Here is a 13,807-nt window from a genome sequence, read left to right on the forward strand (position 1 = left end):
AACCTATAAAAAAGCACATGTGTGGCAATAAAACAGAACAAGCAGCCATGAAAGGAACCATAAAGAGAGACAGACAGACAGTTGTCCAATTTTCACAGAGAGCTCTGGAACATTCAATTTTGAGCATTCCCTGGCATAGTATATCAGGCTTTCCTCCTGTGGGGAGTCATGCTTGCCTGGAGGTGACAGGATCTCTGCCTTTAGGACAGAGACTTCCTAACAATGTTAGTGACTTCCTAACAATGGGGCCCACCCTCAATGCCTCAAGTGGATGAAAAACAATATCTGCTTCCACAGTAATGGATGGAACTAAAGAGGTTGTGAATTCCTTTAAATGTCCTTCATTTCCAAAGACTCTGAAGCATCATGGGAAAGAGACAGCCATGGTGGAGTTGATTAGCTGAGCAGTTAAATTGGCCTCGTTACCCAACACATTGGGAAAAATATTCACTTAGGGGCTCCAAGATTTGGCCTTGGAATCTGGCACCAACATGAACCAGCTGTAATTGTTCTTTGCGTTTTCTAAGCCTCACAGTCTTCGTCTGCAAAATGGGACTGTTACTAATGGTTTAGCAGTGGTATTAGGAGGCTATTAAAAAAGATTAAGAATGGCATACATGAAATGCTCAGTGGATTATATACTGATGCTCAATACATGCTAGTTTTTCTTATTACTTATCTCAACTTCCTCTTTTCTTACTGTCTCCAGATTTCTAATCTCATAGAGACTCTACAGTATAGAGATTTAAGTCAGAATTCAAAGACAAGGACATTCACACATAGAAAATTTTTAAATCCACCTCTCCCCTGCAAATATTTATTTTCCTTTATGTTATAAAGTTCTGGAGAGCAGATTTTCTGGAAAGCGGTCACATCTTTCACTCATAATTGTGAGTTGTCATAATTGTGAGTTGTCACAAATGTTCATACCAATGGCCAAGTGCTCCATGCTACAGAACAGAGTTCACCATTGACACACACCAAAGAAAGATGGCATGTTTGGCTGCAAAGGGCATGAAGACATGGAGAAAATCAGAACTGCCATATATAGAATCCTCACCTGCTACAGTTGTAAAGGCCTTGGAGATTATCTGAATTTACCCCTTTATTGGAACAACTTTTCTTTCAAGTTCATACCTCATCTTTATCTTTAAAAGATTTGAATACGATTACTATAGAAGACTATTCTTTAAATAAAAATTGTTTATAGTTGATGTAAGAAAACTTTAGAGAGGTTTAATGACCATAAATGAGATGGCAGGTCAAGGACTTTTTCTATGTGGGAATGGGGATATGTGTATTACCCGAAGGAAGAGGTTGATGTACAGATTTCAAGCTGTCATCTGGGAGAACAGGCTGACTAGAGAATCAGAAGTGAATGGTGAGAAGTGTCAGGAATGGGGGTAGTATCAGTAGCTGCTACAGAAATTGTTCTCACTAGATTTTGAGGTAGAAGGTTCTTGGCCTTCTGTAATTCCATGGTGCTGAAAGAACCTTGTTACAGGGGTAGCAGAATTTATTCTTTCTGGCTGAACTACAGGATCTGGATGTGTATGGATTAGGAAAGAAACATCAGCAAATCCCATAGTTCAATGACATGACCCTCTTTATGGAGTCATTCCCAACACCCATTCCAGATTAGCTGGCTTTTCCACCCAAGCATGTGTTCTGCTAGTTATTGAGATTTTATAGAATTCAGCTACCTCCCTAAATAACCTCAATACATGAATAAAATTTGATGGTTAATTTTAGCCAAGAGAAAGTCTACATTTAACTTTTAAGACCTTACCCTTGTTCCTGGTCTTTCTAAACCTCAGACTATAACAAAGACAAAGACAACTCCCTGTTTAAGGGCCAACTAACAGCTTGCATATTAACAGCAGCTTCTTTTAATGATTTTCATCTGAGCAGCTTTCATGTACTTTGTCTGTAGCAAGAAATAATAAAATAAGATATTAGCCAGCATATAAAGTTAGCCAATTTCAATGTTTCCAGCCTGAATTTTCAGTTCTTCATCCTTTTTCTGCCACTTTCCAGTCATTTTTCAATGTACTCAGCACCCTCTCCCCAAGGTCCTCAAAAAAACTGTAATTATCCTCCCTCTTCTGAACTGCAAAACCTCTCCTATAGGTTGGATCATATAAAATTGCCATCATTTGATCAACTCTGATCTAGAACAATGACAACTGCATTACAGTTCAACCTGGTAGTGACAGTCTCTGTGCCTTATTAGTAACTGTGAAATGAAAACAAACAAACAAACAAACAAACCAACCAACCAGCCTTTTATTTAGAGGTAAATGGAGTGGAGCCTTAGGTATTATATAGCCCAGTTCATTCAGGTATAGGCCTAGCTACTGAGACTCAGAATAGCATAAGGAATTAGAAGATCAAACATCACCACTTAGAGAACAGAGCCTGATTACATTTGGGATGACTTGACTTCTTATCTCCATGGCATGGGTCAGAAATTTTTTTCTGTAAAGGGCAAGAGAGTAAATATTTTAGGATTTGTGGGCTATTCGGGGTCTAACACTGTAGCATGAAAGTAGCCATAGACAATATGTAAACAAATGAGTGTGGCTGGGTTCCAATAAAACTTTATTTATAAAAACAGATGGCAGGCTGGATTTGGCCCACAGGCTGTAGTTTGCCAAGCACTGCTCTATAGAATTCTTAGACCTAAAAATATCTGCAAGCAGATGGGTGAGGGATCTGTATATTGAAAGTGTGTTCAAGTGTTCATGAATGCTAATTCAGCACAAAGATCTTACTAATAAGCACCTAAAGTAGCCCAAAGTTGCTGGGACCTCGGGTCTACAGCTGCCTAAGGGTTTGCCATCTGCAAGATTACATCATTCAGGATGGGAATAATACTGCCTTAACTCCTTAGCTACATCTACAAAATATAGTTGTGATCTGAGGAAAGAAATACATTCAAATGTGCTATCCATTAGGTTGGCTGACCTATGGAATTGGATACAGGCGCTTCTGGGTGAAATTTTAATAGCTTTAACAATCATGTTGTCAGACTGCTTCGTGTGTTAGCTGAAAGTAACTTCATTTTATCATTTGCATGTTGAGTGAACAGGGTTTGAACTGGCACGTGGGTCAGCAAGATATTTTGAATACAGGCTCTTTTTCTACTTCTCCTGACAGCCAAGAAACCACTTTGGCTGTATCGACTTTCCATTTGAACTTGAGAAGCATGGGAGAATGTTATTAAGCAATTTCAAAGACTTTACTGATCACATATTCTGGTCAGAAATCCAAAACACAGAAGGGAAGAATTATGATCAGGTCATACCAGGAAGGAAAACCAGTTAGTATATATCAGGCATGATAATCACTGTGATTGCAATCAGCATCCCTGTAGTAAAATTCATTCCATCTCTCTGTCCGTCTGTCCATCCATCCAAACATCTTCCCAAACACCCAGACACCTAAACATCCTACTAGTTCTGAAGGCACCCTACCATTTGCTGAGGAATCCGAGTTAGGTGGAGCAAAATTCCTGTTCCCAGTGAGCTAACAACATAGTGGGAAGAAGAAGTTAAGGCACAAAGACCAAAATATCAAAACAATTAAGGTAATACTTCAAAAGAAAATCTCTTAAGTACCAAGCCAATACTGGTAAGAACTCCTTAAAGAGCAGTAAAATTTGAAATAATCACCAGACAGAGCTCTCAAAAGTTATTGTTGAGCTGTGAAAGAGTCTGGAGAAGGCACTATGGCACCCTGATGCATCCCCATAGGATAAATGTGTTTTGTCACCTCCAGGTGTCATATGGCCAACCTATTTCTCAAAGGCGAAAGAGCTCACTGGCTAACCACAGCTTGTGCGGAAATAGGCAGGTCTTAAAAAAAAAATCACATAATATGTATGTTTTCTATAAGTAAGTCGTATCAGTCTTGAACAATTCTAACTCTATTTTTATCTTATAATACTTTATACCCAACATTCCAGTTAAGAGCAGAGGTAAGGAACAGCTTAGTACAGAACCAAAAGTGAATGAAGACACTCACAAAAGCTTATGTGATATGAATTAAACAATTAAAGATACTATCTATACCCAGGAGCAGAGTTAGAGATTCAAAGAAGACCTCACAACCAAAATTGATGTTAAGTCCAGCATTATTGTTAAGTGATTTTTATGGAATCATCTTCTAATCCTCTGTCCACATTATTTATCAAGCGGCCAATTTCTTCAGGAATGTTAGTCATACATATCTGCTGATTACTTTTTAGGTTTACATTTTAAGAAATGGAGCAAAATAAAACAGAGTTTTGAATGGACCACATTCTAAAACGCATCATTTGTCAGGTTTCAAATTAGATTTCTGCAATAGAACTAAAAGTACAATTGCAGACCAAGAGAAACCAAACCCCCCCCCCCCCAAAATAAAAACTTACCCAGGGATATGAAACACCTTGTTTTCTGACATCCATTAAGCCAGCCAACCAAGAGAAAAGACCAAATTGCAGTGGTACTTACTTGCAGGTGATGGGGTACTGCATCCACTTGGAGGAGGGTGGCCGTGAAGGCCATGGAGGGGAGGCAGGGAAAGTCCTCCAATGACTGGTGGAAAGAGCAATGGGTAGGGTGCAGCTGGATAGTGAGTCATGTGTCCATTCACTGCTGGGACGGGACATGCGTGGCTACTGGTGGTCATGTTTCAGGCCTCACAGGATGAAAGGTGCTCTGGGGCTGGAACACATCACTTCAGGTCTTGAACCAAAGTGAGGGAGGTAAATATGGGGCAAGGATTGAGTCTGAGCTGTCTTCTGGGCAAAAGGCAAAACAGTTCAACATATGACCTTGCTTCTTCTCAGCATGATTTTTCCACCTCTCATCTTGTTGTGTTGATTTACAAGAAGGATGCCTTTTTTGTTGAGCGTCTCAATTTAAGGCTGGGAAATGCTATTACTTTAATGATTCAGAGCTGCTAATTCTGTAAGGGAAAAAAAAAGATAGAGTGATAGATAATAAATAAATAAATAAATAAATAAATAAATAAATAAATAAGTAAGTAAGTAAGTAAGTAAATAAATAAATATCACAAGTTAAAAATATCTTCTTCTTTATCAAATTATATGAAAAATCTCAGGTATTAATCTAGCTCTCCTAGCTCCTGGCTATTCCCCTATATTGACTATTCTTAAATTCTTATATTCTAATATAGAATCAAATTTACAAATAATTTCACAATAGCCACAACTATCCTATATTAAATAGCCATGTCCCCCCACTCTGGGGTAATCTTTCTCCATATTCCTCATCCTGCTTTAAGTTTTCTCCATGGCACTTAAGTTTTTGTGAGAGTGCTTTGTCAGTCTCCCATTAGAATGAACTGACCAGGAGGGGAGAGTTTTTCTGTTTTGTGTACCACAACGTTTTAATCTATTAAAAGGAAACCAGATAGGCCACAGATACTCAATAAATATTGATTGAATGAATGAATGAATGTTTTTTCTTGCTTCTTTTAGAGACACATTGTTTTATGATGTCCTAACCTAGGTTCTTTCAAGATGTTACATACGTTTTATAAACAAATTCGGGATTTCAACCCATTCTTTTGGAATGAGATGCCCAACGAGATAAAATATAATTCTAGGAGACCCCTAGATCCTAAAGAAAGGTAAGTAAGAGATATAGCCAAAGACCCATGAAATATATCAGTTTCTCATTGTCAATAGTATATACCTTTCTTGTAAGAACACCATCCGTAGATCCACACAACTGCTTTGTGGAATAAAGCAGTTGTGAAATATTATTGTGGAATAATAGTGGAATGCTAACTACTACTAGACACCTGGTGCTGATGTAGGCTGTAGAGATACAGTATGAAACAATGCTAATGTGGATCCTGCCATCACAGAGCTGTTTAGTTTTAACAGCTTCTAACTGAGATCATGTTGTTAAAGAGGGTTAAATTGCTCTGCCCTCACAAAAGACATGCAAGGGATGATCGAGACCTAGGACTCCTGGTGACCAGGAGTGGAAAAAGCCTGAAATCAATTATAGGGTGGGCTGACTGTAGACTCCATGGGCTCATTTTGGTCCTGAAGACCAATATTCAGCAAAAGTCTCAAACTCTAGACTCCACTGAAGGAAAGCCCTGAGAGTAAACCCACATGACACAAAACAAGAACAATATCTCAGGGCCAGCACAGAGTCACAGTCAAGAGCATGATTCTAGAGCCAGACTGCCTAGGTTCAAATCATGGTTCCATCCCATGGGCAGTGATCTTACTTCTCAACATAGCAGTTTTTATTACACAATGGGGATGATAATAGAATTTACTTCAGAGGGTGGTTACGAGGGGTACATGAGGAAATGAAGTAACATCAAGAGAAGAAGAGTGCCCTGTGTGGAGTCAACACTAGGTCAAGGGCAACCCGGGTGGCTCAGTGGTTTAGCACCGCCTTCAGCCCAGGGCCTGATCCTGGAGACCTGGGATTGAGTCCCACGTCAGGCTCCCTGCATGGAACCTGCTTCTCCCTCTGCCTGTGTCTCTGCCTCCCTCTCTCTCTCTGTCTCTCATGAATAAATAAATAAAATCTTAAAAAAAAAAAAACAAACCACTAAGTCAAAGTTCATTATTCACATATGTATTGTCTCATCAAATGATATGCTTCTAAGAACAAGCTCACTGGAATAGACAAGAGGCTTTGGGATCAGGGCAGGGAGGAAGTCACAGCACAGTTGTTTGAGGAAAACATTAGGACTAAAACTTTTGTCATGGAAGAAGGAAAGGTGGGATCCGGGTACAGTGGAGAACCAAGACATATTAAGGCTTCCTGACTTCTCAGTCTGTGAAGCTGGCCAGCTTGATTATGAATCCCCACATTTTCTAATTCATAGTAATTTCCATTTGTTTACTGTGTTGTCAAGCACTTGACTTAGGGGCTTTAAGCTCTGGCCCTTAGAGCTGTCCATAGGCAGTTATCCTCATTTTCCAGGTGAGAAAACTAAGTCTCAATGAGTTTGTTTGTTTAAAGAATTTATTTATTTATTCATGTGAGACACAGAGAGGCAGAGGCATAGACAGAGGGAGAAGCACAGGCTTCCTATGGGAGCCTGATGTGGGACTCGATCCCAGGATCCTGGGATCACGACCTGAACCAAAGGCAGATGCTCAACCATGGAGCCACCCCCTCAATGAGTTTAATTGACTTAACAGCAATGTCACAGAGTCAGCCTGTGGCTAAGTCACAATCTGAACCTAGATCTGGCTACATCTCTGTGCTTTCCCCTCTACCATGCTGTGCTTTTATGTCACTGAGTGCCTGAGGTGTCCTAGTTGTACCCTACAGGAAAAAGTCCACAAGCTGTTGTGATGTGAGTGGCTGGCCTCACTCAGATGACATTCTCCCCAGGGCCTTGAGTCCCTGGCCTATTAATATTACAAATGAATGTCATCAACAGTGAGACCATCTGGTCCCAGGTTCCCCAGAACTTCGCTGTCCCTTACAAAGGAGACCGTATTTGCTATTTGCTTATGTAACACATTTATCCCTAAAAGTGATGCCCTCCCCAAATATCATTGTCCTTTTCACACTTTCAAACCACAACTTTTTTCTCTGATGAAAATAAAGTAAATGGACTATGAGAGGTGAATGTTTTCCCCGCTTTCTCTTCTAAAATATCACACACCATCTAATATATTTAACACTTTTATTTTGTGGTTTGTAGCAAATTAATTAGAAAATAAACAATACCATTTCGTATTTGCTGCATTTCCACTCAATTTGATTTTTAAATCACACACACAAAACCCAGCATTGTTAAAAATGGTCTTTTCTATCTCCATTAGACAAACTACCTCATTAACTGGTAGAGCTGACAGTTCAGCAAACCCACCCCCGCAGGGCACAATTCTTAGAGTTTTAAAGCTGTTTGTTTGTTTTTACCAACCAGGGACTATTTCTACTCTCAATAATCCTTCATTTCTCTTTGCTTTCAAACACTGCAGATTTTCAGCATCCTGCCTGCCTGATTGAAAAGTGTGGTATCATGCCTAGGATCCTGAAAAATAAAAAATAAAAAAAAAGAAGAAAAAAGAAAGACAAAAAAAGAAACATATTGATAATAGGGCAAAAGGAAAAAAAATCGGTGCGTTGGGAAAATCCTGTTATGTTGCTGGAAAATTGTTTGAACAGTCACTGGGTCTATGTTCACATATGTGACTGATTAAGGCTATTTCTGGAAGCAGAGAATTTCCTTTGTTTTAGGCTTCTCGAAAAAAAAAAAAAAAGATGGTTAGCGGTATTAGCAGTGCTTCTTTTTTCCCTCTTCATGCTTGATTTGAGTTTGGGTTCATTCAGTTTGGGTTTGGGTTCCTTCCTTCACAATCTGAAGCAAAGCAAATGGGAGCTGACTGAAAAAGGGGAAGGAAGTGGGCAGCAGGTCAGCAGATCATGGATCTACCACCCAGGAGATTCCCTGCTGTCAGTTTCAACGTCAGTGAAAGGGGTACAGGGAAGAACAGGTTTTATTTTATATATATATATATTTTTAAAGATTTATTTATTCATGAGAAACAGAGAGAGAGTGGTAGAGACACAGGCAGAGGGGGAAGCAGGCTCCATGCAGGGACCCCGACGTAGGACTTGATCCCGGGTATCCAGGATCATGCCCTGAGCTGAAGACGGCACTAAACTGCTGAGGTTTTAAACCAAGTTTCTAGACTCTGCTGTCCAGAAAATAAGTGCTTTCCTAAGACATTAAATGGAAATCCTGAAAATATTTAAGAGGAAATAAAAAAGAAAGGATTTTTCCATAACTGTATGCATAGCTGATTTTGTTCTGCATAATCTGCCTTTGATAAACAGCAGAATGACAGGAGGTAGTAGAAGAGGTCTACCTACTAACCACTTGGATGAAATGTGCCCATGCAGTGACAGGGATCCTGGGAACTGTTAACATCTATGCCTGCATCCGTGAGATATTATTTTAATAACACACAGCATATTTTCTCCAGTTTAATTTATTAATGTTTTTGTTCCATTAAAAAGATGTTTTTTTAAATTAAATTGCATTTCAATTTCTTGTCACATTTAATTTACCAGAGGTCGTTTCTGTATTTATTTTAGCCTAAATTTGCATGTGAGTTTTCAAGCTTATATTTCTAAACATTTAAAATTTGTTTTATAAACATGGTACTTATGTATGATTTTTTTTTTTTTAATAGGTTCCTTTAAACCAGTGGTTCTCAAAGCACTATCCTGTCCCTGAACCAGCTGTCTCACCATCACCTGGAAACTTGTTAGAAACACAGATTCCCCAGGCCCAAGCTTGACTGAATCAGGGTCTAAGGAAGACCCAGCAATCTGTGTTCTAAGAAGCCCTCTGGATGATTCTAAAGTACCTAACATTTGAGATGCTCTAGATGTGAGGTTGGCACATTTCTTCTGTAAGGGACAGAAAGTAAATAACTTACATTGCAGGCCATACAGTCTCTGTTACAAATACTCTACTCTGTTTTTGTACCAATTTCTTGTGAGACAAAAGCAACCACAGATAATCTGTAAGGGAGTGGACATGGCTGTAATCCAATAAAACATGATTTACAAAAATAGGCAGCCTGCTGAACCAGGCTCATGGACCATAGCTTGCTGACCTCTGCTTTAGATTAATTAAGAAAAACAGCAGCCAACTTTCCCAATCCTTTAGCTCCCCTCTCTATATGCAATTACTTGAAACTATTTTAGTTGGGTTTTTCCTGTTACTTGTATTTCTAGATAATGTGCTTAAACTATTTTTTTCATAATGATCTAAGATTTCCTTTACTACCTATTGGTTTCTACTATAAATATGATTAAAGTTTCTTCAGCTATTGCTAACACATGCTAAACCTTCTTTTCTCTCTTACTCTCCTCACAATGTCATCACAATTTAAAAAATGAAAATCATTTACATTATATTGACCTAATTATGAATAGGTAAATATTGTTATAGCTGAGCCACATGACATACTACATTTTCAGTTCTTACAAATAATTTTTGTTTTTCCTGGAATTAAGAGTTGCTTTGTTTATATAATTGGATTATTTTCCATCTACGAATAATTTTTCCCCAACTCCCAGACATGTCCTATGATATAGGAGTTCCATAATTAGAGACATTCTACTTGCCACAAGGCTGATTGGTGTTTTCCTAGCCTCATGCATGGATGTCAAACTAAGACTTCAAATTAGCACATCTCTCTCTCTCTCTCTGTCTTTTTTTGGAAACTTCCCGGATCTCACACCCTTCTCCTTCTTGGTTTGCTTCTTGATCTTGTGGGTTTTTTTCCCTAAGATCTTTTGGAAAGATGGTATGTGGGATGTAATTTTTTGAGACTTGGCATGTATTAAAATATTTTATATCTCACACTTGTTTGATAGTTTGGGTAGGTATAAAATTGTGGATTGAGAATAACTTTTTTTTTTAAAGATTTTATTTATTTATTCATGAGATAAAGAGAGAGAGAGAGAGAGAGAGAGAGAGAGGCAGAAACACAGGCAGAGGAGAAGCAGGCTCCATGCAGGGAGCCTGACGTGGCACTCAATCTTGGGTCTCTGGGATCATGCCCTGGGCTGAAGGCGGCGCTAAACCACTGAGCCATTCGGGCTGCCTGAAAATAACTTTTTAAATTAGAGTTTGAAGTATGTTACACCACTTTTTCAGGCTTTCGACATTTCTTTGGAAATTTCTAAAACCACTCTGATTTCAAATCTTTTGTGTGTTACTTTTTTTTTTTTTTTTTCCTTTTCTGGAAGCCTTCATAATCTTTTCTTTATCCCCTATGGATCTTTTTTCCTCCTACACTGTGCTAAGTTCTGGTAGACTTCTTCAGTCTGGTGACCCATATCCTTCTGTTAGAGAAAACTTAATTTAATATTTCCTTGATAATATCTCCCTCTCTATATATTATGTTCTCTCCTTTTGGAAATATGAGATATTGCACCTTCCTAATTGATTCTCTATTTTTATTATATTTTCTCTCATATTCTAACTTTTAATCCATTTTTTTGCAAGATAACCTTACCCTTAACTTCATTGAATTTCATATTGATTGAATTTTATTAATAGTGAAGAGTTTTCTTATTTTTTCTTCTTTACACATTCTGGTTCTTGCCACAAATGGCTTATCTTTTCTTTTAGGATATTAAGGATAGTTCTTTTTAATGTTTTACTCTGATTTCTACATTGATGAGAGTTTTATGAGAAAGTGATCTAAGTGGACATTTCTTTGGGAGATTTCCCAAATGTTAGATTTATGGACTTCTTATTTGGGGATTGAAAGTAGCAGAATAAACCACCCTAAAACATAACTGTAGGGATTCAGGACATGCCACCCCAACATATGATTTGGTATATTGATTATTTGAGTTGTAAGTACTTGAAAAACAATAAAAGTAGGGAGGGGCTTTTTAAAAACTCTCCTGATATGCCTGAAGACATAGCCACCAAAAGGAACACAATTATAAATCCCCTCCATGGGAGTTTTATCAACCAGCAAAGATGGACTCTTGCCACAGGAGAGGAAGCTAGAAGTCAACAGCACCCCCAGACAAACTTTGTCACAAGCTATCATACTTCCAGTCTATTCTAAGGACCCACTCAACTTCCTTAGACACTGCACCCACCCCTTCCCCTTTCCCTATCAAGATGGTATTTAATTCTGAATTCTAAGCCATCTCAGGGACTTACTCATTTTTTTCTGGTCTATCCCATGTATGCGTGAAGTATACATGTTAACAAACTTTTGTTGTTTTTTCCTTCTTGATCTTTTATTACAGTGGTCTCAGCCAAGAACTCAGAAAGATAGAGGAGAAATGATTTTTCATTTTCTATAGGCTCTTTGGTAAATTCACTGAGAAATTCTCTAAGATTCTACCCAAAATGGGGAAAAAAAGAAAATGCCTGACAGAAAACACTTCTGGTAGATGAATGGAACAGTAAGGCTCAGGCTGACTGTGGGCTTACTATTAAATAAGTAGTCTTTCACTTCTTCCTCCTGTGTTCAGTTTAACACTACACCTCCCCACTCTACATTTATGCCTGGTGTCCAGAACTCTAATGTCTCTCATTTAATTTATTCAAAGAGGAGACTTATCTTTCCTACCAGGGTTGGGTTACAGTAATCACCAGAATGTAACAGGTGGAGAAGTGAATTTAACTACTCCTTGTTCAGAACTCCAACCAATCTTACTATTTCAATCATCACTTCCATCTTTCTGGACATCTGGTGCTTCTACTTTCTGGGACTGACCAAAATCCTATAGCTTGCATTTCCTTGCTTCTTTGTGTCTCCTTCTTCAGGCATTCAGTTAGCATTCTACTCTCTGCACTTTACTAATTTACTCATTACTGCCCATTTACTTTTTGTCCTCAAAAAAGTTACTACTGTTTCTTTTTTTCTTTTTAGTTGTTGCCATTTCTTATCTGCAATTAGCATCTCTCATATTCTTGTTAATTTTAATGGTTTATACATTTTATATCCCATTTCTATAATTTTATTTAAGATTTGGGAGGGAATAGGTAAAAATACATGTTATTACCCATTATATTTCCCTAGAAATTCACTAAATTTTCTTTTGTCACATATGATATTTCATGATAATTTTACTGAAATATAATTAACATATAATTTTATACTAGTTTTAAGGTACAATATATTGATTTGACAATTCTATACTCAATGCTTACCATAATAAATGTAGTTACCATCTGTCATTACACATTATTACTGTATTATCAGCTATATTCCCTACACTGTACTTTTTATTCCTGTGACTTATTTATAACTTGAAGTTTGTACCTTTTAATTCCCTTTATCTATTTCATCCATAACCCCTCCCCCACTACCCTTCTGGCAATCACCAGTTGTTCTCTGTATTTAAGAGTCTGTTTTTTGTTTGTTTGATCTCAATCTGAAATTGAACAAAAAAGTGAGGTTTGACTTGCCATCATGGACTTTGCCACAGGGCTGTGTCAAAAGCCTTCTACTAATAAATAAAATAAAAATGGAATTTGACCTGTCTTAGCCACGGACCTACACACATACTGGATAATTAGAAATGTCATTTAATGCATTGGTGATTTGATATGTGCTTTCTAGAAGACTCCAAATTGGAGAGAGGACACTTGTTGAGAGTCTATCTTGAGACACAGGAGCCAGACACTTTAACCTGGTGAAAAGTGTTCATTTCACACCATTCTGCCTTTGAGTATAATCTAAGTGACAGAAAAGATTTCTGTAGAAAACATTGTATCCATTTCCTTCCATTGAAATTTAGTGACACCATATTGATGTGGCTAACATAAAACACATGCAGAGATGAACAAAAGATAGATTTTTAAAATTCTCATGGTGGAGCACTCTAAACTCTTCTCTATTTCTTCACTTCATTTAGAATTTGTTGTGGGGGATATTTTTGCTTCAACAGATACTACATGTATATTGCCTCTTCTTCCAGTTTATTTTAGCTCAAACCTCCCTATTTATTTAAGGCATTGGTTTCAGGTAATGCCACTTAAAATTTCTCAAATGCATTCAGCCAAAAATACCTGTTTTCAGCAAAAATGCCAAACTCAGCACAAATTCTGTCAGTTTCTTTTGCTGCTGGTCTTGATAGAAAAGAAACACGGCTATAAAGAAGTCAGGTTTGCCTGCCTGGTAGTTTTGCAGCCTTTCTTATATACACCGTCTCCACTGTAAATATTAGTGATAAAATTATGGTCAACTTAAACCAAGAGGATGACACAATGAGTAACTTGAATTTGGCCAAAAAGAGAAATCTTACCACTCTTTACT

General features: G+C 37.9%; 1 protein-coding gene across 1 annotated transcript in view; it reads right to left on the minus strand.

The window, feature by feature from the left end:
• RARB (retinoic acid receptor beta) overlaps positions 1–13,807 on the minus strand; it is a 510,890-nt gene that overhangs the window by 388,486 nt on the left and 108,597 nt on the right. The window contains exon 2 of the mRNA XM_038570687.1: positions 4,497–4,953. Within this exon, the coding sequence (XP_038426615.1) occupies positions 4,497–4,674 (178 nt within the window). The 5' untranslated portion in view covers positions 4,675–4,953. The remainder of the gene's footprint in view (positions 1–4,496; positions 4,954–13,807) is intronic.

This window comes from Canis lupus, chromosome 23 (assembly GCF_011100685.1).
Source record: "Canis lupus familiaris isolate Mischka breed German Shepherd chromosome 23, alternate assembly UU_Cfam_GSD_1.0, whole genome shotgun sequence".
NCBI lineage: Eukaryota > Metazoa > Chordata > Mammalia > Carnivora > Canidae > Canis > Canis lupus.